We start from the raw sequence: 26,279 nt of genomic DNA on the forward strand, positions 1-26,279 counted from the left end.
GAGGCTGTGTTTCTTGCCCAAGTCCTAGCTTGTTTTGTTTGTAATTGATTATCTTAGTTAGGGATGTAAACGATTCAAACAAAATCTAAGAATCTGAAAAACCAAATCAAACCAAAAATTATTCGATCTTTTTTGGTTCAGTATGAAAATCGAATCAAACCGAAGGAAATCAAACTAGATTGGTTCAGTTCTTGGTTTTTAATTTTAAGATCCAATTAACTGAACCAACACCAACCTCACATTTTACTAACACTCTCTCACATCCTCTTGCTTACGCTTAGACCTAACATTTTTTCGCTAACACCCTTAATCTCATTTGATTGTGTTGTGAACATGACGTTAAAATAGTCTCAGGGACAAAAATGTGTTAAAATAGTCTCAAAAACTATTTTAGAATTTCAACATATTGACGGACTATTGTGGCTAATAAATAGAGATAATTGAGAAAGGGAATAATCCACAAATCATATTTTTAAACTATCAAAACGACGACAGTTAAATAAAAGCAAAAAATTCATATCCAAATACACTTAAAAAAAAAAAGGATGGATGGAGTATATAAAACATGGATACGCACACAACACTAAACTACACTCTATCAGTCAAACTCATAATAGCTACATTAGATGTTCCTTGCGAAACGCAACCGCATCCTTTATTATAAAAGCTAGACTTGTTTGGCTATCATGTTTGCCCTAATTCACCCTCCTTTGCCCTAATCCCTAGCATTTTTCCCTCCTAAACATAAACTAATGACTAATCTAATCTCATCCTTTCAACCTTTATTTTCACACTTGATCACACCCGTTGATTCAAAGTCTACAAATTTTCTCTCATATTACTTAGTTAATGCAATTGAAGACGTATTTAATGCAAATAAAGTCGGTCAACAATCCCCTAACTAATGATGATCAAAAGGTGTTCTTCGTACTGACATTACAATGTTTCACACATACATTTTTTAAATAAAGTCGAAATTATATCCTTTATTATAAAAGCTAGAGTTGCCAAGCTATCATGTTTGCCCTAATCACTAGCTTTTTTTCCCTCCTAAGCATGTATCTGATCTCAGTCGTTGATTTAAATTCATTGTTAATCTAATCTCAGTCGTTGATTCAAAGGCTATGTTTCAAACTACTCATTTCCTCTCTCATACAGATACGTCATAATGTCCATTAAAAACATAGTTAATACTAATCAAATCACCATAACTCCCAACGATTACCATCTCCAACCATTGTCATCTCCCGCTAATCAAATCACCATAACTCCTAACGATTACCATCTTCTACCATTATCATCTCCTACCATCATTTTTATCTACAGAAACTCTTAACGATTGCTGAAGGTGAAGTTTCCCCCAAATTTTACCACTAAAGTTATAGGAAGATATGCGTTTACCAAATTTTATCGTCTCCTAACTCTTAATGCTATCTGAAATAGAGTGATAGGAAGATATGCGTTTTAAGGTAAAGTTTCCCCCAAATTTTACCACTAAAGTTAAATGTTCGTTCTTCACAGTGCATGTACAAAATCAGGTTTGTTTCACTTGATGATTTAATCTTTTTCTATTTAAATAAGATGAACGGATTCCGTAAACTTATTCCGTAAACTTTTTCTGCCTAACTTCTAGGATGTCGGAGAACTGCAACCATTCTTCGTTGTTGAATATTTCTATGAGCTACCGGAGCAATGACACTTGCTAGATGGTGATAGGAATACTCATAACGTCATGTTCAACAAATCAGTTTGTCGGCCGTTGTTGACAAATGGTTGGAGTGCATTGCGATTATTCTACGAGTTTAGTGGAAGTAAGATTATTGCATTCCAGTACGTTGGTGGGAGTAGATTTCAAATCTTTGTTTTTGCTCATAACATTACACTAGCTGATTATCCACCCTATCATTCCATGAGTGCGGCAGCATCATGTTATTGTACCTTTGAAGTTCCTATCGTTGGATATGGATCGACGAAATCACCGAAGGTTGTTTGTTGTTTTTTTGTTGCTATTCAATTAGATATATGCTATAATAAACGATTTTTGTCTGTCATTAACAGTTTTTTTTAGGAACTACCTGATACTTTTGGCAAATTCCTTAGAGTGAAACATCACGATTACGTCATGTTGTGCGGACCTTATGACAATATAATTCCTGCGAGACTCAAATATACATACGACCCCATACCAAATGTGATGTTCGGAAAAGGTTGGACGAGTTTTTGTGCTGCCAATGGTATTGAGGGCGGAGACGTGTTGATTTTCAAGTGCAAGTGCGTCATGGACAAAAAATATGTTATCGTATCCAAACGTTGGTAAACACATGACTGGAGTTTTTTATTAGTAATAATTTAAGTTTTTCTTTGAAAGAAAGAATAATTTTGTTTTTATTTTCAAATATTATCAGCTTTTCATAGGTAAAAAAAAGGCAAAAAAAAGTACGTAATGCAGTTTATGTTATTGTCTTTACAGTTTAGTTTGCTCTCTTTTCGTGCCGTAGCATCTTTAATTTTCTGTTTAGTGGCAAAAAATATATTGCATCACAAAAAATTGATGAAATCGTAGTTGATTGCAATTGAAAACTTTTATGCACCTATTTATTGCAGCCATAAAAGCAATTAGTGCAAATTAAATGTACTTTTCTAAAAAAGTTTTTTGTAAAGGAATTATAACTAGGTATATTCACTCGCGTGCTTTTAATGTGAATGTCTATAGTATTCTATTGGTAGTAATTCCTATTTATTGCAGACATAAAAACAATTAGTGCAAATTAAATATATTTTTCTAAGAAAGTTTTTTGTTAATATCATCATTGCAGTCATGAATGCTTTCAATACGTAGTAATTAGCAGAGCAATTAGTGCATACTGCATAAAAGCAATTAAAAGCAATTCTTATTCGAAGAAAGTTTTTCTATTAAAAATAATTCTTATTAAAAGCAATTACTACCTATTTATTGCAGCCATAAAAGCAATTAGTGCAAATTAAATGTATTTTTCTAAGAAATTTTTTTGTAAAGGAATTATAGCTAGGTATATTCACTCGCGTGTTTTTAATGTGAATGACTATAGTATTCTATTGGTAGTAATTTCTATTTATTGCAGACATAAAAGCAATTAGTGCAAATTAAATGTATTTTTCTAAGAAAGTATTTTGTTAATATCATCATTACAGTCATGAATGCTTTCAATACGTAGTAATTGACAGAGCAATTAGTGCATACTGGTAATTGCTTTTAATAAGAATTATTTTTAATAGAAAAACTTAGAAATGACTGCAATCACTTAAAAATGTTGGAATTTATTTGCCGAGTACTGTGTTCTCGCATGGTCAGTTGTACGTTGCAATTTTCAGGGTCACTTCAAGACAGAGTTTGAAAATACTAATCGTTGATGGAGATGGAGAGAGTACTGATACAACCTCAAATGTTGTTTATGGCGAAGTCTTTCGTAATGTATCTTGATGGTTAATGTTCAAAAAATTTTGTAATGTATGCTACCAGTTGATTTTGTTGCTATTGTTGTCTTAGGAGGGAACATATTTTTAAATTGCTATAAAACTTCTATTAACTAAATATGTTTTACATTATTGTGATTGATTCGATTAACTTCTACATGGTATGACCCGTGCGATAGCACGGGTCGATGGTCTAGTTATTCGAAAATGGAATCTTGTAAATTTTGACTATGGATGTATCTTTAGAAAATGAGCAAACCGACAAAACTAAATGGTGGCTTTTTGCAAATTGGTAGACCAAGTTTCAAACGATACCCAGATTTTCATATAGTAAATTATGAAGACATGCAACACATGATCAGTGCTTTGAAGTTGTAAAGGATTTTTCTTTTCACAAAATACAAAAACACCAGTATTGCGGTTAATTCTTGTCAAAAAGAAAATTACATGTATAATTAATAGTACGTGAAGATCACAATTTTGTTAGTTTTCTGTTTGTTAAAAAATAGTGTAAAAGCTCATGTAAGTTTAGTTACTATTATGGACAATGCATAATATATGTAGGGGTCGAGGTTCGAAACATCTCACTTATTCATCTTAAAAGGTGAATTTCAAACCATTAAACTACTTGACAAAAAATATTGTATAAAAATTTGTTTAGTTATTTAACTTTTTGCATGAAAATGTTTTAATTAATGTTAACCTTATAAAGAAATTGTGGCTAATATATTAATGGTGTGTTTGTTTCAGCTTTAAAAAATCTAAGATATTTATGTTTGGTTACTGTACATAAAAATCACTTTTTAGAAAGAAAAAATGTTTTTAACTAGTTTATGTGTTCTTTCTTTAAAAAAAAAAAAAGTTTCATGTGCTAACTACTTATTTTTGAAAAAATAGATTTTAAGAAAAGTTAATCCTAATAGCTTTTCATATAAAATCAAAAATAATTTTTTTTAAATCCTAAACAAACACTTAAAAATGACAAAAGTAATTTTTTTTATAAAAAAATATATATTTTTCGATGAAAAAAGCTGAAAACAAACACACCTAAATATATTTTTATGCTATTTTAAAATTTTTGTTTTCTTGTCTCCGGGTGAGACTGGTCAACTCACCATCACTATATGCATTTTGACATATTTTTCAAAACTCAAATCTAGCACAAGGATCAGCTAATATGAGGGATCTAATCACACATTTCACTTGTGTGCCCTTTTTAAAGCTGGAGTAAAGTTCTATATGGACTAACGCATTAAAATTGGCAACAACATCAATCAAACTTGGAGCACACAAACTTTAAGAGAAGCACGTTTTAAGATCTCAAACCAACATCAGTGGACCAATAAAAATAGGTTTATATATTTTGACATTAGTGGCGAGTTTGACAAAATTGAGTTCAACGTGATTTCGACAAACTCACAGTCATTATTAATATATGCTTGATCTTTTTTTATTTGATAAGAAAAGAAAATCAAGTATTTACTTGATCATTATAAAAAAAGAGTTATATTATTTAAATGTTTAATTTTAACAACAAACATGACATTGTATAATTCAATTTTTTTTAGATAGGCGAAATGAAAAATAATCATTAAAATTCACACATACTAATGGAGGGGTCATGCTTCAAATCCTAGTCAAGACAGGTTTAGTCTAACAATTTCGACATTTTTACCAATTGAGTTAGAACTTTTTTTTTTAGTGGACTCTATCTCCTACTTTTTCATTTTGTACACTTTATAAAGATTTCAAAAATACAAAAATAAATAAAGGAGTTTCAATCGAAATAAAAGAGTTGAAGAGTTGAAGGTTTAGGGTTCAATTCCTGACAAAGAAAAAAAATACTAACATACTAACAATTAACATACTAGTATTTATAATTAAATAAAAAATAAAAATAAATAAAGGAACATTTTATGATTCGCTATTTTTATTATGTTCAAATATCATTTTTTTTTCTAAAAAATAAGCTTATACAAATATTATTAAAAGGAAATTGCTAAGTAGGTTGAAGTGGTTTGGTCAAAAAAAAAAAAAAAAAGTAGGTTGAAGTGGGATAAAAATAGGTCATGTCATGTGGGACTAACCACTTACGATCTCAATTCTTACAATCTCTCTCAAGTGTTAGCCTCTTACGTCATATCATCATATACTTGGAACGATCCACTACACCTCAATCAACCGCTGCTCTCCATCAAGCTAAATCAGGATGCTAAATACCATTTGTTAAGGGATGAACTAAAAGTCTAAACCTAATTATTTCTGGATTAACAATTTTTTAACAAGTAGAGTAGGAAGCATCTATGGCAACGTCATAGACCTTATTTGGCATATAAGTCTAGCTGCATCCTTAAGTATCATTTCTCACCTCGTGTCCTCATTGAGTACCCCATGAATTCTTCACAAGTTAGCAACACCATGGTACGTTAGCAACACTATGGGCTAGTTGACTCCCATGTTCTCCTGACAATCCCCACTCGAGTCTATAAAGTTGGAAAGAAAACCATCCAGCATCAATAGAAACTGACATAGGCTGGGTAATTACTTTAGGATGTAACAATATACTGTGAAATTTCAATCATGTCTTAATATGTGTAAGTTGTACAAGGTAAAAAGTAAGAGAGAAATAGAGATAAACATATACAAAGTATTTTGCTGTTCAAATAATATAGTTGTATAACTTTTGTATGATTATATGTATAATTAATATTGCTAAAATATAAGTTTTACATTTATGTAGCCATATGTTCAAACACGAAAGAAGAAAAATACAAGCTTGAGACACAAGTTACATAATTGAGCAGGTTAAGCAGTTGGATAAGAAGAATCCATGGCAATACCACATAAGCCTTCCTTAGCAGCTATACCTCTTTGCATCCTTATGTACCCTTTCTCACCCCACACTGTGCCCCATGAATTCTTCACAATCCAATAATCAGTGCCATTAGCACTACCATAACCAACAGCAGTAACACCATGGTCTAGCTCAGTTCCACATTCTCCTGTGTAAATTCCACTAGAATAAAACATGAAACTTGAATCACTAGCATCAATGGATACTGATATTGGTTGGTTCGCCACAGCTTTGAGAAGCACTTTCTCGCTATTAACTGGAACCTTTTCAAATCCTTTAATCTTAGCCACAGGGGTGGTGGTTGCAGTGTTACAGCTTCCATCAGCCGCTTTATAAGGGTAATTAGTCTCACTTGTGATTCCACCATTTTGAATGATAAACTCAAATCCATCTTCCATTAATCCTCCTTCACACCCTTGATCTTCACCTTTTGTGTCACAATCAACTAGTTCTTGTTCTGAGAGGGAGACTAGTTTGCCTGTTGTTATTTGGTTGATACCCTCAGTTGCAGCCACTGTTGAAAATGCCCAGCAGCTCCCTTTTGTTTCATTTTCAAAACAAAATCAACGGAAAGATTATTTATTTAATCCAATTAATTAGACTCAATATAATCACATCAAATAAAATCATAGTAAGAACACTATACCATATATAACAAAAGTTTATTAATTTTTTTTTGAGGAAAGAAGTGTAACATCCCGCTCGTCTGCTAATGGAAATTTTACCTGTTAAGTGTATCAGAGGACTCAGGTTCATGGAAAGTAAGTATGGGAGATATTTTATGACATGTCAGCATAATACGGGGAAAATATTAGAGTCGTTTTAAAAACGCTTAAGACAAGGGCAAAATGGTAATTGCACGCCAAAGGATATTTATTTGGATTTGGTCTCAAAATCATTCATTTTCCATTCACTTTCTCTCTCTAGGGTTTGAGTTTGGCAATTGCTCTCCCCTCTCTCTAGAACTCACACGCCCTCCTTCTCTCTTTCTCTTCCTCAATTCTTCTCAAACTTCTTCCAAAATCATGAATCATGTTGTATAAGATTCCTTCAAGGTCTTTAGTTGCTTGGGAGCTTGGGATTTGGTTTGATTTCCTTACTTCTCATCACTAAGAGAATCTCAAGAAGATAGGGTGATGATTGGAGCAAGGTTTGAGCTTGGTAAGGTTCCTTCTTGGTCAAGAATTAAAGGAAAGATGATTTGAAGTGGGCTTGAAGAGCTAGAGTATGGATTGTGATACTTTGAGCTTTGGAAGCAAGCTAAGTTTCAATATGTGAAGTGATGAGGATGCTTGAAAGCTTGGGGATCAAGTGCAAATCATATTATGTGAGTTCCATAAATAGATTACCCACCCTTGGGTTTGCTTAATCTTGTGAAGAATAATGATTTATGTTAAGTTTAGTTTTTATGAAACTTTAGTGCCCCAAGCCAATCCTAGTTGTTTATATGTTAAAATTGCCATGATATATGTTTAATTAAGTCTATACAAGTTGTTGGATGTGTTTGGTGCATTACAGGGTCAAATTGGACGAGTTTTGGGTCGAAAATGGCGAAAACCCGCAGCCGAAATCACCGAAAACGCAGAATTCGCAGCGCTGCGCCTGAACAAGGGCGCTAGGCGCCCAAAGTCAGAGAGGCCAGCGCTAGGCGCCCTCCCTCTGGCGCCAGGCGCCCCAGACAGGACAACGTTCGCGTTGTTCTGCGCTCGGGTGCTTGGGGGCAGTCGCGTGGGGGTCCGAGGCGATCGTTTCGAAGTATTCTTTGACTGTTTTCACTTATTTTTCAACTGGAATAAACTTGGCTTTATGAAATCATAGAATTTTCTAAATGGCTTAAGTCTTGGGTTTTGGCATTTTCGGTCCTTAGAAATTATTGGAAATTTGCACACATTGTCAATTGATCCGTGCATCATTAATCGTGGCAATCTTAGCATGTATCACAAGGATGGCTCAGGAGAGTTTAAGCATGATGGGGTAGTAATGAACTAAGAAAGGGAATGTATGTAGAGCCTCGGCTTAGCTAGTCGAGAACTTGAAGATAGCATGTGACAAGTAAGGCAAATATAGGATATGGGTCCCTAGAATGATAAGACGCGAAGTGTATTCTCTTCGCATATGATCTAGCATGCCTTAGCAAGTATGTGAGCCGTGGATTGACTAGTTGATTTATCCACCATGATTAGGTATGTTTATGAACAAGTATAGGTTACCGATAATCGGATCGATCAAGGTTCCGATGTAAACATGTATGTATGATTATGTTTAACTTTTATGCACGACAAGACCATGACTAATAAGTGTAGGTGACATGTCTCTTGATATCCACATCAGGGGGATACAAGGGGTTCTCATGATGAGAACGATTCAAGCCGTAAGGGACCCGCATGTCACTGAGTAACAAGATGTAGGTGCTCGTGTCTCTCGTTATCCACGCCAGAGGGATACGGGAGGTTCTCGACCTAAGGGGAACGGTTTAAGCCGCAAGGGACCCGCACGACACCGAGGGAGTCCGATGTACGTACATCGGTTATGTATGGGATTGATCTCGGGGTTACTCCACCCGGGACTATCCGTAAAATGAATCAAGATAACATTGTTTGTTCAACGCTAACCAATATGAATGAACTTAAGTACGTTTATGTATGTTATGATTATGATTATGAACATGTATGAACTCAGGTACGTTTATGTAAGAGAATAATAGCATTAGATGCTTTAAGATAAGTATAGGTTATGTCTAGAGCAAGCTATGAACATGATACCGATGACGATCTTAGGTTCCCCTAATCGTCCGGTTTAGCATCGTGCCATGATTATGATATGTTAGGCCTCGGTACATGGAGTGTATTCTTGGCAATGCGGTTCTAGATTCCCCCTCGACCGCCTTGGCACGTATAGGAAGTGAAGCCTATAACAAGTGAGATAAGACTATGACGGCTTTAGTATACACTACCGTCTAAGTATGCAAGTCCCCACACATGTATCATCAACCGTCAGGTTGTAATGTAGACACGTGGTGACCGTAGGTTTCTCCTTGAGGTTGCCTATAGCCTAGGATTTAGGGGAACTCACTGAGACATTATGTCTCATCCTAATCCTTATTTGTTTCAGATAAGCAGGACGTTTATGCATGTTCGGAGCTGGATGGATATTACTTCAAGGGTTCGTTCGTAAAGCTGCAGGACGTTTTGGACTTCAAGGATGTATTTTTATGTATGGAGGGGTTGTGTTGTATTATTATTTATACGAACGTAACTTGATGTAAATATTATTCATTCGAAGTTTTTAATTGTTGTATATTTTAATGTATCCAATACTAATATTAACGCACGTGCTAGACTTTCTAGATACGTCTGGTATGGGTGTTACAATTGGTATCAGAGCAGGTCGATTCAGACCGTGCCTTGGGTCATTAATGTTACAACTAAGGTAGTGGGACCATTAGGTTCCGGTAGATGTTCTAGTTGTTGTTGTTAGTTGAGCCTGATCAACTCAATTTAGCATTCAACGATTAGAATGGATGCCTGAGAGCTGAATAGGACCCAGGAGGAACGAAGTATGTGATGAAGTAGTTTGATCGTGCCAAAAGGTGGCCGGTGAACTAATCAAGTAGAAGTGTGAATCCTCCGGGAATGTAAGGCATGTTAAGAAAGAACGTTTTGGCAATGACGGGTAAGATGATAGTGATACTTAATGTACCCGTAAGTGAAGAAGTTGGATATATATATCTAATCATGACCGAAAGATTCGGTAAGAGTTGTTGTTGGAACGGGTTATGATATTCTGGAATGTCAGAACAAGGCTACAAGATAGTGAGAAGTTGGCATATGATGACAGAGTCAGCAGGCTCTCAGGAATAGCAATATGTGAATGAAGTTAAGGACATGTATGCTCGAAAAGTTGCGTAAAAGGCAATGTAGCGAGGTAAGTTATTCGTAGTGGAAGAAGTTAAGGATTCAAGAGAAAGTTTTATATTATAAGGACTAAGACATTGATTTCCGACGTGCCAAGAATGGTATCGAAAAGGGGCTGATGTTGCCATGCATATGTTATAGAATGTTTTACGATGATAGGAATGAATGATGTACATTGTATACTTGAGAGTAAGAATTTTATGCAATAAATGTTTTCTGAAAAATGGAGTTGGAGAAGCTCACGAATAACAAGCCTGGGACGAAACTTTCCGTTTTTATAAAATTTACTACTTTGTTCCTATGGTTTGCAATGGCTATTGGGGAGATATCTTCACAATAAACTTTTATGCGACGAAAATCTTTTATGACCTCAAGTAACGAATGCATATCATATCCTAAGATTTTTAAGGAAAGGACATGGGCAACCATCAATAAAATCGATACGGTTTAAGGTAGCTTTGGAAGTTAAAGCGGTGTAAAGTTATAAGAAATCAAAAGGTTCTCGGATTATATGGAATTATGGTGTATTTCTCGAACCTATGTTTTGCTTAATAGACTTGCTAAGGCTTGATATGATGTTGAGTTATAAAGTTTAAAAGAATTTAGAAAAAAATTACGCGTATGGGTGATTGAAGTTGACATTTTGAAAATTCATAAAAGTTTTTCTAGGAACCGGTTTGCTACGATACTCGTAGAGCGAGCTAGACTTATTAGAATCTAGAATTGATGACACATATGTGTTATCAACTCGTTCTATGATTTTATAGCAACGGCCAGGGCCTAAACTCAATATATTTATAAAGTAGAAAATCATCAACGTCAATGACCCGTGCGCTAGTTTACGAAGTTTTCTTTAAAAGGAAAAAAATTAATGAGCAAGCATTGGTATGATTAAGCAAAATATAGTCCGCGAGAATGCGAAGGTACAAAGATTAGATGTTCAAGAAAGTTATGTTCAAGTGCTAGATGGGTTGTTAATGGGAATTGAGTTTACTCAAAAATAAGTTCAGATATGATATGTATGGTAAGTGCAACCAGCAAGAAAGTAAGGTTTACCCCCGAGTCAAGTATTATGAGCATAAGATAAGTTATCACGAGTTTTTAATTTACAAGACAAGTATAAAAATTGTGATGTTGGTTGCAACATGGAAGATCTCAAGAAGTAAGTATTCAAGTAATAAGCATGAATTGAAGTCTCAATTGCTCTAACGGATTAGGGTAATGGTTTAAGTCAACAGGTGTGAATCAGAGTAGCGCCATGGAAGCTAATCGTTAAACACGAAACATGGGATTTTAGTATGAAAGAATCTTTGAGAAGAATTTTCGATGTGGTAAGTAAGTATGGATGTTTATGTAGATAGCATTGGCTAAGGTAAAAGTTTTAAGTATGTGCCAACACCTAAGTAAGATGATAATGGAAAGTATGTAAGGTTCAGAAGGTTTCCTCTTGTGATTCATATAATGATCATAGCATCAAGAAAGAAGACCGGTTGCAGGAAAAGGTATTAATGCTCAAGCGATAACCGAATGAGATGATATGGTGAATCAAGTTATGTGTTTCTGAAGAAGAGGAACAGGTTACGTCAAGTGGGTCAAGGATCATCTATGGTTTATGTTATGCAGTAATACGTGTCTGAACTATGTATGTCAGTTAAGAATGTAAGAATCTACCTTCGAAGTTTAAGCATGTTGTCGTGTAAGGAGATGTGACTCTCGAGCTTTGTGCAATGAGAATCATACTTTCTGAGGCAATACTTGTTGAGTGAAAACGATACTTGTTAAGATATGTTAAAGCATGATTTATAACTTTTAAAGTAAGATTGGTATTATGGAACTTGGGAACGATGTTTTTATTTAAACTCATGGAATTATACATTTTCGAAACTGATAAGATACGTCGTAAGTAAACTCACTTAAGACGTACAAACTTCAGGACCAGCTTGTCGTGGACAAGTTTTAGGCGAGTGGTAAAACCTTTTCCCAAAAATATTGAAACTCGTCCGGTGGTTCTGTGGCATCATTATACAATCAGATTTGGAGATGATAAAATCTTTTTAGTAAAGTATAAATTCGTTCCAAGAACTCGAATACCAAAGTTTAAGAAAATTTCTTTAAGCAAGATGCTAGAACACGTATCGTTATCATTTAACAAGTAGTGGCAATTCAAAGTATGCACACGTTATGGGAACGGCAATGTTCGTATGAAGTCAATATCATGTAGGATACACGGAAATGTGTTCAGAATGTTTGGTGTAAGTACAAGTAGAATTTCTAGCAAGTTTCAAGAGCATGTGAACCACAACATTGGTGATTAAATTGTTAAGATGAATCGGCATAGTTGATTTCACATTTCCATGTCAAGCTATGTGAGTACCCACTAATTCAGGTGCCGAGAAATCGCATGAAGTCGAAATTTTTTTTTTCCTAAGGCTCTGAAAGGAGATAAGTGATTCGTGGAACCGTCTATATGAGTAATGAATGTAAGAGGCATAAGTCGCAACGTGCGGTAAAGAAGATTATGTAGGCATGAAAAGATATTTAATGTTGCAAGTAAGCACTGCAGGGCAAACCTGGTTTCCGGTAGGAATCCAGTTAAAAGGCAAATCCTGAGTGTACATGTTTATGATAAGATACTTTTATGAATGGTTTATGTTAAATGGGTAAGGTACGAATCCGAAACATTAAGCCTATGTGTAGCAAGATAAGTTCCAAATCACAAGTTCTGAGATAATTCTAGATTTTGTGAAGGATAACAAGAATGAGAAAACTTTATACTTATGTGTATGAATTAAGAAACAAGATGAACTGCATGTTTTGAAGGGAAAATTGTGCGATGAACTTCTTGAGAATGTATGATAAGAATAAGTATGACTTAAAGCAAAGACGGTAAGGATTCGTTATGATGATTGGTAGATGGTCTCTAAATTTCGAGGACGAAATTTCTTTAAGGGGGTAGAGTGTAACATCCCGCTCGTCTGCTAATGGAAATTTTACCTGTTAAGTGTATCAGAGGACTCAGGTTCATGGAAAGTAAGTAGTGGGAGATATTTTATGACATGTCAGCATAATACGGGGAAAATATTAGAGTCGTTTTAAAAACGCTTAAGACAAGGGCAAAATGGTAATTGCACGCCAAAGGATATTTATTTGGATTTGGTCTCAAAATCATTCATTTTCCATTCACTTTCTCTCTCTAGGGTTTGAGTTTGGCAATTGCTCTCCCCTCTCTCTAGAACTCACACGCCCTCCTTCTCTCTTTCTCTTCCTCAATTCTTCTCAAACTTCTTCCAAAATCATGAATCATGTTGTATAAGATTCCTTCAAGGTCTTTAGTTGCTTGGGAGCTTGGTATTTGGTTTGATTTCCTTACTTCTCATCACTAAGAGAATCTCAAGAAGATAGGGTGATGATTGGAGCAAGGTTTGAGCTTGGTAAGGTTCCTTCTTGGTCAAGAATTAAAGGAAAGATGATTTGAAGTGGGCTTGAAGAGCTAGAGTATGGATTGTGATACTTTGAGCTTTGGAAGCAAGCTAAGTTTCAATATGTGAAGTGATGAGGATGCTTGAAAGCTTGGGGATCAAGTGCAAATCATATTATGTGAGTTCCATAAATAGATTACCCACCCTTGGGTTTGCTTAATCTTGTGAAGAATAATGATTTATGTTAAGTTTAGTTTTTATGAAACTTTAGTGCCCCAAGCCAATCCTAGTTGTTTATATGTTAAAATTGCCATGATATATGTTTAATTAAGTCTATACAAGTTGTTGGATGTGTTTGGTGCATTACAGGGTCAAATTGGACGAGTTTTGGGTCGAAAATGGCGAAAACCCGCAGCCGAAATCACCGAAAACGCAGAATTCGCAGCGCTGCGCCTGAACAAGGGCGCTAGGCGCCCAAAGTCAGAGAGGCCAGCGCTAGGCGCCCTCCCTCTGGCGCCAGGCGCCCCAGACAGGACAACGTTCGCGTTGTTCTGCGCTCGGGTGCTTGGGGGCAGTCGCGTGGGGGTCCGAGGCGATCGTTTCGAAGTATTCTTTGACTGTTTTCACTTATTTTTCAACTGGAATAAACTTGGCTTTATGAAATCATAGAATTTTCTAAATGGCTTAAGTCTTGGGTTTTGGCATTTTCGGTCCTTAGAAATTATTGGAAATTTGCACACATCGTCAATTGATCCGTGCATCATTAATCGTGGCAATCTTAGCATGTATCACAAGGATGGCTCAGGAGAGTTTAAGCATGATGGGGTAGTAATGAACTAAGAAAGGGAATGTATGTAGAGCCTCGGCTTAGCTAGTCGAGAACTTGAAGATAGCATGTGACAAGTAAGGCAAATATAGGATATGGGTCCCTAGAATGATAAGACGCGAAGTGTATTCTCTTCGCATATGATCTAGCATGCCTTAGCAAGTATGTGAGCCGTGGATTGACTAGTTGATTTATCCACCATGATTAGGTATGTTTATGAACAAGTATAGGTTACCGATAATCGGATCGATCAAGGTTCCGATGTAAACATGTATGTATGATTATGTTTAACTTTTATGCACGACAAGACCATGACTAATAAGTGTAGGTGACATGTCTCTTGATATCCACATCAGGGGGATACAAGGGGTTCTCATGATGAGAACGATTCAAGCCGTAAGGGACCCGCATGTCACTGAGTAACAAGATGTAGGTGCTCGTGTCTCTCGTTATCCACGCCAGAGGGATACGGGAGGTTCTCGACCTAAGGGGAACGGTTTAAGCCGCAAGGGACCCGCACGACACCGAGGGAGTCCGATGTACGTACATCGGTTATGTATGGGATTGATCTCGGGGTTACTCCACCCGGGACTATCCGTAAAATGAATCAAGATAACATTGTTTGTTCAACGCTAACCAATATGAATGAACTTAAGTACGTTTATGTATGTTATGATTATGATTATGAACATGTATGAACTCAGGTACGTTTATGTAAGAGAATAATAGCATTAGATGCTTTAAGATAAGTATAGGTTATGTCTAGAGCAAGCTATGAACATGATACCGATGACGATCTTAGGTTCCCTTAATCGTCCGGTTTAGCATCGTGCCATGATTATGATATGTTAGGCCTCGGTACATGGAGTGTATTCTTGGCAATGCGGTTCTAGATTCCCCCTCGACCGCCTTGGCACGTATAGGAAGTGAAGCCTATAACAAGTGAGATAAGACTATGACGGCTTTAGTATACACTACCGTCTAAGTATGCAAGTCCCCACACACGTATCATCAACCATCAGGTTGTAATGTAGACACGTGGTGACCGTAGGTTTCTCCTTGAGGTTGCCTATAGCCTAGGATTTAGGGGAACTCACTGAGACATTATGTCTCATCCCAATCCTTATTTGTTTCAGATAAGCAGGACGTTTATGCATGTTCGGAGCCGGATGGATATTACTTCAAGGGTTCGTTCGTAAAGCTGCAGGACGTTTTGGACTTCAAGGATGTATTTTTATGTATGGAGGTGTTGTGTTGTATTATTATTTATACGAACGTAACTTGATGTAAATATTATTCATTCGAAGTTTTTAATTGTTGTATATTTTAATGTATCCAATACTAATATTAACGCACGTGCTAGACTTTCTAGATACGTCTGGTATGGGTGTTACAAGAAGTTTATTAATTTATGCACAATAGTTAATAAGTAGGATATGATTGAAGTGTGAACATTTGTGTAATTAAATTCATATAATAAAGCGGTTCGGGTCAAATTGTTAAAGTTGAAGCGATTAAGACCACCTGAGACTTGAATAATCTTTGATCAGACTTTATTTATCCACGAAAATTATTAGGCACCATTTCTCTAGAAACTAGAGGATTAAGAAGAAGAAAATCATATAATAAAGTATTTTTTTTATGTATGATATTGTTTATCTTACCACATTGACCCTGGTCCTTGATTGGAGTGACAGCTCCTTTTAACCTCCAATCTACAGCTGCTGGAATAGCAGTAACATTTTCATACTTAAACGATGTCGTATTAAATTCACGAGCAATCTTCTTGTAACCATTACGGGAAGCCTTAAATTCTTCAATAGTCAAATCAGCAAGGTGATTAACACTTAGCTTGTAAGGTTTGTTGTCAGCAGCATTGAATGATTCAATGAACTCAACATTGTCCTTGAATATTTGGAAACGTGTTTCCTTCTCAGCAGCATCTTCATACACTTTGCCATATTCTACCATCCATTGTTCGTGTCTTTCTTGTAAAGATGGTGACTCATACAGTTTTCGGGACATGACATTGGTAATACCAGCAAGTGCAAGGATGAGGAACAAAGCCAATATGTATTGTTTTTTGCTAGTGGAAACCATTTTAATTTCTTGTTATCAAAGAAAAGCTTTGTTGAGGTAATGTGTGTTTGAGGGAGGAATGTAAATTGGTATGAATTGAAGGCAATAGCATTGATGGTTTATATAGAGATCATTTCTTATTCAAGATTCCTGTCACGGTATATTGCATTTGATAGATTGGTAGTTTCTTTTATTTATTTATTTTATATTATTATTTAAACAACATGGTAGCTTGTGTTCTGTTTAAGGGCCATTGCAACTTGGTCAAAATTCATTAAACTATTTAATTAAAGTGTACTTATCTACGTAAGAAAACAGAATAGCCAACAACCTACACAAAATAAATATAATACAATATAATATGTATGAGCAAGCAATTTGGAATTTATGGGTTCTTTACTTTGGTTTTATCCATATTTGATTTGATAAGTCTAACGTTGTATGGTGATTGAATTCCCTTGCACGGAAGTTTGTTGCATGGATTTATACAAGCTACATGACATTTGTGTATTCTCTGATTTGAACATAATCTGTTAATGCATAGTTGTAGGGCTTTATTTCATTCGAAACTTGCTTGTAGTATTTGCCGAATAGATATATTGGTCCTAAAAAATTGAAAGCATGAGTAAAAATAGTCTTATTTTTTGCGAATTGACAAGTACATTATGAAATTGGGAAACCGGTGGTCAAAATAGTCTCTTCATTAGTAACCAAAAAATAAATAAAAATCCGTCTATTACCTTACTATTAGAAAATATGACATAAAACGTTAATTTAAAATGTGGCATGTTGATCCTAAATCAATGTCAACACTTCATAAGCTAATTTTCTATAATAAACTAGTCCTTAAGATAACCTAAATTTATATTTAAATTAGCCTCAACTGAGTTGACGTTAATGTAAAATAAACTTGCAATGTAACATGTCTAGTTAACATGATATGCCATAATTATAACGATTGAAATTAATATAGGAGTCCTTTTTTAATGATATCTTACAATTTTGAAATGTATTCGCTAAATCGTAAAAATGAGAGACTATTTTGAAAATGCTTAAAATTTTGTGGATTAATTAATTTGACTATTACTTTTATCCTGTTTTGTCTCCCTCTTCCACTTAGTTTTTCTCTTGCTTTCTTTTTTTCAATAAAAAATGGCTAGACCTCCACCAAGACAAGACTAAAGACCATGTTTGGTCAAACCATCAGTCGCATGATTAGCTCCCCTTAAGATATGAGACCACAAGATGTTACCACCTTTAGACAATCATCATGGATATCAATAGCCACTTTTGAATATGATTCCACCATAATTGAATGAAAGCCTCTATAAGAGAAACCAAAACCTTGCCAAGATGATCTCGAAAAACAACATTGGACACTTCACATTCCAATGAGCAACCAGGCAAGATATGAAGAAATTGTGTGTCTTGTATGTTTTCCCTTTATAACTAAAACCAGAGCAAAAAAATCAAGAATTCCTTTTACGGCCTCTACTTGATCCAAAGACGCCTCCACAAAGAGGATAATATCATCTGCAAAATGCAAACGAGACAATCTTGGCCACCGTCTAGTTAGATGGATGGAGGTCCACATAATTTGCTCCACAACAACTTAAATAAATGAAATAGACGCCCAATGCACAAAACAAATAGATAAAGAGAAATAGGGTCTCCTTGTCTCACTCAACGAGATGCAATGAAATGGACAAGAGCATCACCATTCCAATGCACGCACATTTTCACAAAAGAAATACAATGGTAAACCAAAATCACAAGGCTAGAGGGACATCTTATGTCAAGCAAAACATCATGACTAAAGTTCCATTTAAGCATGTCATAAGCTTTCTTCAATTCTATTTTTATCGCCATCCGCCATTTAGAACTAGTTTTTTCTCCTGGAATCAAAGACATCCTGAATAATAATAATAATAATAATAATAATAATAATAATAATAATAATAATAATAATAATAATAATAATAATAATAATAATAATAATAATAATAATAATAATAATAATAATAATAATAATAATAATAATAATATTATGATTTTCAATGCAAATCTACTTTTTTTAGGTTCCTTAATATGAACAACCGGATCCACATTTAGATAAGGGTAATAAGAGTTTCAATAATTCCGTCCACCCTCGCATGAAAATTGAAGATGTCAATGATGAGATCACATAAATTTTCCCTGACTTTGATAAAAATAAAAAAAAAAAAAAGGTCTTGTTAACGAGTGCACTCGGGGCACTCTTTAAGCATCCTAAATTTGAAAATTATTATTTTAAAAAGTCAACAATTACAATTTTCAATGCATTCATTACATAACTTTTCATACAAAACTTACCATTTAAAGTGCTTAAAGAGTGCCCCGGGGCACTCGTTAACATTTCCGAAAAAAAAAAAGAGTTTGAAGGCTATCAACTCAAGGAGCCTTACACCCTTCATAGCACGAACCATTCAAAAAAATCTACCACGAGTAATCAGTCTAGCAAGACTATTTATTTTCTCTTGTTAGATCTCTGGGAAAGTTGTAGATATAGATAAAATGAATCAAACTCTTCGTCATCAACATAGATATTTTTGTAAAAACTAGTCACAGCTTCTGAAGCACGGGTACTCCATTTTGCTAAACGTACCCGTACAGGGTACTGCGCGGGTACTGGTACACGTACTGTACACGTACTGTACGCACCCATGAAGCACCAATATTTTTTTATTTTTTTTAAAGGTTGGGTACAGTTGCGGTAGTGCAGTGGTACTTGAAGGGTACATATATCCTCTTTTTTTTTTTGGAGAAAATGGAGCTTTTAATGAGAATTAATAGCAATTATAGTTTTTTTTTTGTTTTTTTTATAAAACTCAAACTTACTTAAGCACATCCTCTTTTTTTTGGAGAAAATGAGCCCTTTTTATGAGAATTAATAGCATTATAGTTTTTTTTGTTTCTTAATACAATTCAAACGGTTCAAGAGGCACAACAACCATTTCCTATGTTCTAGAACTGCTGCTTCCTACTAAATGCCCCACCTTTCATTTGAGCAATATAATTTTCTCATGCAATGTTATTTTAAATTAAAAAAAAAAATATTATCCTAACGTACCCGTACCTTTGTTTTTTGAGAAATGACGTATCATGTACCCGCACCCGTACCCGTACCAGGTACCGTACCCGCACCCGTGCAACGCAGGTCACAGCCTGACTTAGTTTATCCTTATATGTAATCCAGTTCCCGGCATCATCTTGTATTATCTCAATCTTATTTTTGCAATGACGAATGGCAGTCACCCCCACGTGAGAATTTAGTATTACGATCCCCAAAATCTAACCACTTAGAGCGATATTTTGGGAACCAAAGGATTTCTTCTTACATCAATACTTTTTATAGTTGCTTCCAAGCTTCATGTAAGTTATGATCCAAATAGGGTGTGAACCGATAAATCGACCGATGATTCAAAGAATTCATCTTCTTAATGAGACTCCTATCGCGAGAAAAACATTCCAAAAAACACTCTTATTCCACTCTTGTAGCTTATATTTACAGTTTAAAGATCATCATACCACGACATAACTGAATTTCAGTTTTGCTACATGAACATATCAAAATCGGTTATCCATGAAGCAGAAAACTTAAAGGGCCTACTGTTTGGTTGTTCAGTCATCAAAATCTTGATCGGTGGTCTAAGAAGAAGGAAACCTAAAGGACCTGTGTTGTCTCTTCCTTTATTTTTCTCTTTTCATTTTTGAATTCGAACACATATTTCCTCTTCGATTTTTGCATTATATTTGTTTTGAAGTTTTATAAGTTTTCCATTTTTTCCCGATGTGGTAAGAACAAATTTTAACTTAGTTCATGCAAACATCATCCCGCTACAAAAAATCATATGGATACATGAATACAATTCATGTAGGTATACACATAGACACGAGGGCAGAGGCAGGTCTTTCGATCAGCAGGGGCTAACATATATTCAATGTGATTATTTTTTAGTATTTAATTTTAAAATTTGGCATAAGAATAATAATTTTAATTTAAATTAGTATGTTTCTATGTGAAAGAAATTTCAAGAGTTATTAGTATATGATGGGAAAAAAATGAAAAAGAAACAAATATGTATAGATTTTGATGTTCAAATAACACAACTGTGTAAATTTCGTATAAATGTATATTTAATGTTGTTAAAATACAAGCTTGAGACATAAGTTACATAATTGAACAGGTTAAGCAGTTGGATAAGAAGAATCCATGGCAATACCACACAAGCCTTCCTTATCAGCTATACCTCTTTGCATCCTTATGTACCCTTTCTCACCCCACACAGTGCCCCATGAATTCTTCACAATCCAATAATCAGTACCATTAGCACTACCATAACCAACAGCAGTAACACCATGATCTAGCTCAGTTCCACATTCTCCTGTATAAATTCCACTTGAGTAAAACATGAAACTCGAGTCACTAGCATCAATAGCAACGGATATTGGTTGATTAGCCACAGCTTTGAGAAGTGATTCCTCGCTATTAACTGGAACTTTCTCATATCCTGTAATCTTAGCCACAGGAGTGGTTGTTGCAGTGTTACAACTTCCATCAGCTGCTTTATAAGGGTAATTAGTCTCACTTGTGATTCCACCATTTTGAATGATAAACTCAAATCCATCTTCCATTAATCCTCCTTCACACCCTTGATCTTCACCTTTTGTGTCACAATCAACTAGTTCTTGTTCTGAGAGGGAGACTAGTTTGCCTGTTGTTATTTGGTTGATACCCTCAGTTGCAGCCACTGTTGAAAATGCCCAGCAGCTCCCTTTTGTTTTATTTTCAAGACAAAATTAACACAAACATTAATTATTCAATCCAATTAGACTCAGTCACAAAAAAAATCATTATAACAAGAACAATGTATAGCATAGGTTAATAGGTCTTTACCCCTTGTAATATAGGTCATTTCCGGTTTTAAACCCTGTAATTTTTTTTTTATTTACCCCCTGTAAAAAAAAATTGTTTTGATTTACCCCCTAATAGGCCAAACAAAAACCAGTTTTATTTTTTTTTTCAAGAAATTTTCGTTTTTGTTTGGCCTATTAGGGGGTAAATCAAAAGAAAAAAATTTTAAAGGGGGAAATCAAAAAAAAAAAAATTTACAGGGTGTAAAACCGGAAATGACATATATTACAGGGGGTAAAGACCTATTAACCCTATATCTTATATATAATAAGGGTTTATTAAGTAAGCTTTGACAATATAAATTATTATTGCATTGACATTCAATCATATTTGTGCAACCTTGTAATAGTACCTTATGCACAACAGTCAATAGTATGATAGATTGAAATGAACATTTGTGTATTTAAGTTGATATTATAATTTAGTGGTTGAGCTCAAGTGATAAATGACCTTCAATTACGGTTGAATATGTCAGGATTATCTGAATTTGACATCCGACCAAAACAACTTTTTATCAGTTTTTTAGTTGCCTCTTGGGCTTGGCCTAACTTCGAATAACTACAATTCATTTCCTTAGAAACGGGAGTATCAAGACAAAATATATTCATATAATAAATCAGTATTCATGTGTATAATATTGTTCATTGTTTATCTTACCACATTGACCTTGATCCTTGATTGGAGTAACAGCACCTTTTACCCTCCAATCTATAGCTTCCGGAATAGCAGTAACATTTTCATACTTAAATAATGTTGTAGTATACTCACGAGACATCTTCTTGTAACCATTACGGGAAGCCTTAAATTCTTCAAGAGTCATGTCAGCAAGGTGATTAACACTTAGCTTGTAAGGTTTGTTGTTAGCAGCATTGAATGATTCAATGAACTCAACATTGTCTTTGAATATCATGAAACGATTTTCCTTCTCAATTGCATCTTCATACACTTTGCCATGTTCTGCCATCCATTGCTCGTGTCTTTCTTGTAAAGACGGTGACTCATACAGTTTTCGGGACATGACATTGGTAATACCAGCAAGTGCAAGGAGGAGGAACAGAGCCAATATGTATTGTTTTTTGGTAGTGGAAACCATTTTCTTGTTATCAAAGAAAGCTTTGTTGAGGTATGTAGGTGTTTAAGGGAGAAATGTAAATTGGTATGAATTGAAGGCAGTGGTATTGGTGATTTATATAGAGATTACAAACTATAAATTAATCTGAATCAACATGGTTGCTTTCTTATTCAAAGTTCCTGCCACGCAATATTGCATTTGATTTAGATGGGTTATGGCTGATTTCTTTCATTTCTTTATTTATTTTATAGTACTATTATTTAAAGAACATGGTAGCTTGTGGTTTGTCTAAGTAGAGCATTGAAACTTGGTCAAAATTCATTAAATTAAACTAATGAATTAAAATGTGCTTATGTAAGAAACGGAATAGCGGACAACTTACACACGTATAATATAATATGTATGGGCAAGCAATACTAGGAATTATGGATTCTTTTTATGGGTTTACCCATATTTGATGAGCCTAACTTTGTATGGTGTTTAAATTCCCTTGCACGTAAGCTTGTTGCATGACATGACTGAGATGAAGTTACATGACATTTGCCTATTCTCTAATTTGAACATAATCTGTTAATGCCTAGTTCTAGTTGTACTACTTTATTTCACTTGATTACTGCCGGTGGTGTTAAGAGTAAATAGACAAATTGATTTTGGAAATTGCAACTATCAGTCAAAATATTCTCCAGTTTTCGCAATTTAACAAACTCGTCCCTAAAATTGTAAGTCTTAGTCAAACTAGTCTAAGTTAACTTTTATCATAGCAAGTTAGCCTATGATTCTAGAGACGATTTAAATTTTAAAGACAAATCAGCTCATAATAAGTTAACATGGATGTATGTGACATATCTAATTAACATGTCACGTTAACAATGAACGTTTATAATAGGGACTATTTTGAATAATTAGAGTTCTACTTGGCAATTCATAGAATAGAAATAAAGTATTATTTTGAACCACACTTAAAATTTGGATGACATTGTACCGAAAAAGAAAAAAATAAAATTGGGCGACTAATTTGTTTAGTGACACTGTAAAAAATTTGTGCAGAAGTTAGTTTTCTCAATTAAAAATTATCGCTAATAAAAAATAAAAAGTTACCGAGTAAAACAAATTTCAACATTAGCAAATTCTCTGGAGATTGCCAGTTTCGTTTATCACAGGCCCGCCATAATGAAATGTTCACCACATAGTTCTCATTTTTCATTTCGAGTCAAGAATATAACGGAAATTGTTGACTTGTTTTAATGGAGGTTCAAAAAACTTAGCATAGGAGTATTTAACACAGCTATAGGTAACCCATGTGCTTCGTCATAAAACAACATAACAAAAACATAAAAACAGTGATCCAAAATCTGACTGATAATTAAGACATTGTCCAAGAGAGACCAAACTATAGTTGCCAAAAACGGTAACATAATCCTAAAAGAACTCAGTTTAACTAAACAATTGCCTGGGATTTGTTAAGGATCACTCCCTCATATTTGACCTGGAACCACTTCATGGCATCATCCTTCGTGACACGGTGTTGAATTCCAACACGGGCCTTGCATCTGCGGCGACGACCCACACGGTATCCAGGGCGCTCCAGAACAACAAAAAAATCCATTCCATAAATACCAGTAGAAGGGTCATACCTGGAGCAGATTGTCAAGCATCAGGGACCAATAATGTTTCAATAATTTTAAATCTTAACAACTATGAAATCAAACATTTATGAGGAGAATGAACCTAAAGCAAGATAACATAAATACAGAAAAATAAATCCAAAAAAGAAAGGCATGGAAGTGTCATTTCAAGTACAGTAAGCAAAATTGCAAAAACAGATAATTGGACTTTACTTCATAAAAACACTAAATCACACAAATGAACCTAGCCTACATAAGTCCTTGTTCCTCAAGACCATATAGAGCAAACTTTATTATATGCACCAACAAAGCAAGGAATAATAAAAACGAAGCACAAATATTTTCAATTAATTTGGAACATGCAGTCTGTACCACAAGTACACAACCTATGTCATATCATAAAATTTCCTGCCTAAAATGTTAATCTCTGACAAAAGTAAAAAAAATAGCATGAAATCCAAGAGTTGTTCTTAAGCTTACTTGATTCCCAAATCAATATGCTCCTGAATACCAAAGCCAAAGCAACCAGTATCACTGAAGTTCCTCCTCAAAAGTTCATACTCCTTCACCTTTAAACCACTTTCCAAAAGCTGCATTGCCTTGTCGCCTCTGACAGTAACATAGCATGCAATCTTCTCATTTCTTCTGATTCCAAAGGATCGCACAGTGTACCTCGCTGTAAAAATTCAAAGGAGAAACAAATGAGACAACCACATTTATCCAATATTATATGATAGCCAGTTTATAAGATTATATAATATAAAGTACATTTTATGTTATAAAGTACATTAGATTTTTTAGCATGGAAACTAGGTTAAATTGAGCAAAAGTAAGCCAAAATGCTCAAGTACACCGACAAGTCGAAGACCGTAAACATCTTTCATTTCTTTTCTTACATGTGTGGATTTGATATTTTATTGCTTACATTAATCCTATTCCTCTAAGACCCGTAACAACCTTACCACAATTTTAGTCACAAGTTCAAACCTTTCATCATTACCAATAACTACAAAATCAAACTACAATCAATACCCTATTATCAAGCTTTCACATTGTTGAATGAAAACAAAAACATAACACAGTTGAAAATCCCATAATTAACCCTAAATTAGACTACATACCAAGCCCCAAGTTAATTTTTTTGTCTGAAAAACATTACACTTTCAAATCACTAGGTCTGTGAAGAAAAACTGATAGAATCCCAAAATTGATAATAAAGTTTATTTACCTATAAAAATAAACATGTAATTAAACATAACCCTAAAATCCACACTCATTACCAGCATTACATAAGAACCCAGTGATAAATTTCTACAAAACTAACCTTTGGAGAACACTGGGGTTTGACCACTAAGTTGTTCCAGCACCTACAACACAAAAAAAAAAAATATATCAAAATGAAATCTATAAATTGACAAAAAAAAACTCAGATCCAGTGAGAAGAAGGGTGAAAACCTTAGCGGCTCTGGTGAGACGATCTCCACTTTCACCGACGGAGATGTTAAGAACGAGCTTCTGAACCTTGATCTCCCTCATTGGGTTCGCCAGTTTCTTCTCGGAAGCCATTGATGTGTTGCGGCTGCGGCAGCAGAGATGAATGGAATGAATAAACCCCTAAGCTATTTATATAATCATTTTTTTCTCTCTGTTTTTTTTGGTAACTATGGTATTAAGCCCAACGGTTTATCGAAAAGTGTAAAGCCCAATAAGATTTGGGTGACATTGGAGAAATAAGTAGGGTGAGATAAAAACAATATTTTCCTAAAACAAAATGCTACAAATTAGATTTTTTTTAAAGATATTACAAACTAGAATTATCAGTTAGATTCACAAATTAGATTTTTTTTTTTAAAGATATTACAAACTAGAATTATCAGTTAGATTCACAAATTAGATTTTTTTTATTGTAACAAATAATAAATAATAATTGACAAATTTGTCATTTACAATTTTTATTGTAACATTAATTTATTTTTTTCAACTATACTCATGAATTAATACTACTATATGCATCATTTCCAAGTTATTCTTTTCAACTTTGTATTTCTGATAATAAAAACCAACCAATAGTTAACGAGGTGAC

At 34.6% G+C, this 26,279-nt stretch overlaps 4 protein-coding genes and 2 long non-coding RNA genes across 6 annotated transcripts; 3 read left to right on the forward strand and 3 right to left on the reverse strand.

The window, feature by feature from the left end:
- Positions 1-1,722: 1,722 nt before the first annotated feature.
- On the forward strand, positions 1,723-3,460 carry LOC146931759 (uncharacterized). Its single transcript, XM_085707692.1, has 3 exons — positions 1,723-1,984; positions 2,069-2,313; positions 3,352-3,460. Exons 1-3 carry the CDS (start codon positions 1,733-1,735, stop codon positions 3,458-3,460), a joined length of 606 nt encoding a protein of 201 aa, XP_085563818.1. The 5' UTR covers positions 1,723-1,732.
- Positions 3,461-6,071: 2,611 nt separating this feature from the next.
- On the reverse strand, positions 6,072-16,642 carry LOC146931760 (senescence-specific cysteine protease SAG39-like). Its single transcript, XM_085703325.1, has 2 exons — positions 16,131-16,642; positions 6,072-6,845 (listed from the first exon to the last, which is right to left on the reverse strand). Exons 1-2 carry the CDS (start codon positions 16,564-16,566, stop codon positions 6,259-6,261), a joined length of 1,023 nt encoding a protein of 340 aa, XP_085559451.1. The 5' UTR covers positions 16,567-16,642; the 3' UTR covers positions 6,072-6,258.
- Positions 6,853-9,637, forward strand: LOC146931761 (uncharacterized). Its single transcript, XR_015006808.1, has 2 exons — positions 6,853-7,634; positions 9,419-9,637. It is a non-coding gene; the product is annotated as an uncharacterized LOC146931761 (long non-coding RNA).
- LOC146931762 (uncharacterized) lies at positions 11,304-15,861 on the forward strand. The gene is made up of 2 exons (XR_015006807.1): positions 11,304-13,818; positions 15,603-15,861. It is a non-coding gene; the product is annotated as an uncharacterized LOC146931762 (long non-coding RNA).
- Positions 16,643-20,649: 4,007 nt separating the features above from the next.
- On the reverse strand, positions 20,650-22,670 carry LOC146931763 (senescence-specific cysteine protease SAG39-like). Its single transcript, XM_085703326.1, has 2 exons — positions 22,157-22,670; positions 20,650-21,359 (listed from the first exon to the last, which is right to left on the reverse strand). Exons 1-2 carry the CDS (start codon positions 22,590-22,592, stop codon positions 20,773-20,775), a joined length of 1,023 nt encoding a protein of 340 aa, XP_085559452.1. The 5' UTR covers positions 22,593-22,670; the 3' UTR covers positions 20,650-20,772.
- A 1,120-nt stretch (positions 22,671-23,790) lies between these two features.
- LOC146931764 (large ribosomal subunit protein uL5-like) lies at positions 23,791-25,791 on the reverse strand. Its single transcript, XM_085703329.1, has 4 exons — positions 25,652-25,791; positions 25,521-25,563; positions 24,677-24,872; positions 23,791-24,205 (listed from the first exon to the last, which is right to left on the reverse strand). The coding sequence occupies exons 1-4, from the start codon at positions 25,760-25,762 to the stop codon at positions 24,010-24,012; spliced, it is 546 nt and encodes a 181-aa protein (XP_085559455.1). The 5' UTR covers positions 25,763-25,791; the 3' UTR covers positions 23,791-24,009.
- Positions 25,792-26,279: the final 488 nt, after the last annotated feature.

This window comes from Medicago sativa, chromosome 4, assembly GCF_051527215.1.
Source record: "Medicago sativa cultivar Bolivia chromosome 4, Bolivia_mono, whole genome shotgun sequence".
Classification (NCBI taxonomy): domain Eukaryota; kingdom Viridiplantae; phylum Streptophyta; class Magnoliopsida; order Fabales; family Fabaceae; genus Medicago; species Medicago sativa.

What these genes read in the sequence shown, in the direction of transcription:
- LOC146931763 (XM_085703326.1), bottom strand. Translation starts at nt 22,592, where the DNA reads ATGGTTTCCACTACCAAAAAACAATACATATTGGCTCTGTTCCTCCTC. An exon ending in CAAGGATCAAGGTCAATGTG is followed by an intron (nt 21,360 to 22,156) that starts GTAAGATAAACA and finishes ATAAAACAAAAG; the next exon opens with GGAGCTGCTGGGCATTTTCA.
- LOC146931759 (XM_085707692.1), top strand. Translation starts at nt 1,733, where the DNA reads ATGTTCAACAAATCAGTTTGTCGGCCGTTGTTGACAAATGGTTGGAGT. An exon ending in GATCGACGAAATCACCGAAG is followed by an intron (nt 1,985 to 2,068) that starts GTTGTTTGTTGT and finishes AGTTTTTTTTAG; the next exon opens with GAACTACCTGATACTTTTGG. An exon ending in GTTATCGTATCCAAACGTTG is followed by an intron (nt 2,314 to 3,351) that starts GTAAACACATGA and finishes TGCAATTTTCAG; the next exon opens with GGTCACTTCAAGACAGAGTT.
- LOC146931760 (XM_085703325.1), bottom strand. Translation starts at nt 16,566, where the DNA reads ATGGTTTCCACTAGCAAAAAACAATACATATTGGCTTTGTTCCTCATC. An exon ending in CAAGGACCAGGGTCAATGTG is followed by an intron (nt 6,846 to 16,130) that starts GTAAGATAAACA and finishes ATGAAACAAAAG; the next exon opens with GGAGCTGCTGGGCATTTTCA.
- LOC146931764 (XM_085703329.1), bottom strand. Translation starts at nt 25,762, where the DNA reads ATGGCTTCCGAGAAGAAACTGGCGAACCCAATGAGGGAGATCAAGGTT. An exon ending in AACCCCAGTGTTCTCCAAAG is followed by an intron (nt 24,873 to 25,520) that starts GTTAGTTTTGTA and finishes GAATTTTTACAG; the next exon opens with CGAGGTACACTGTGCGATCC. An exon ending in CATATTGATTTGGGAATCAA is followed by an intron (nt 24,206 to 24,676) that starts GTAAGCTTAAGA and finishes AATCTGCTCCAG; the next exon opens with GTATGACCCTTCTACTGGTA.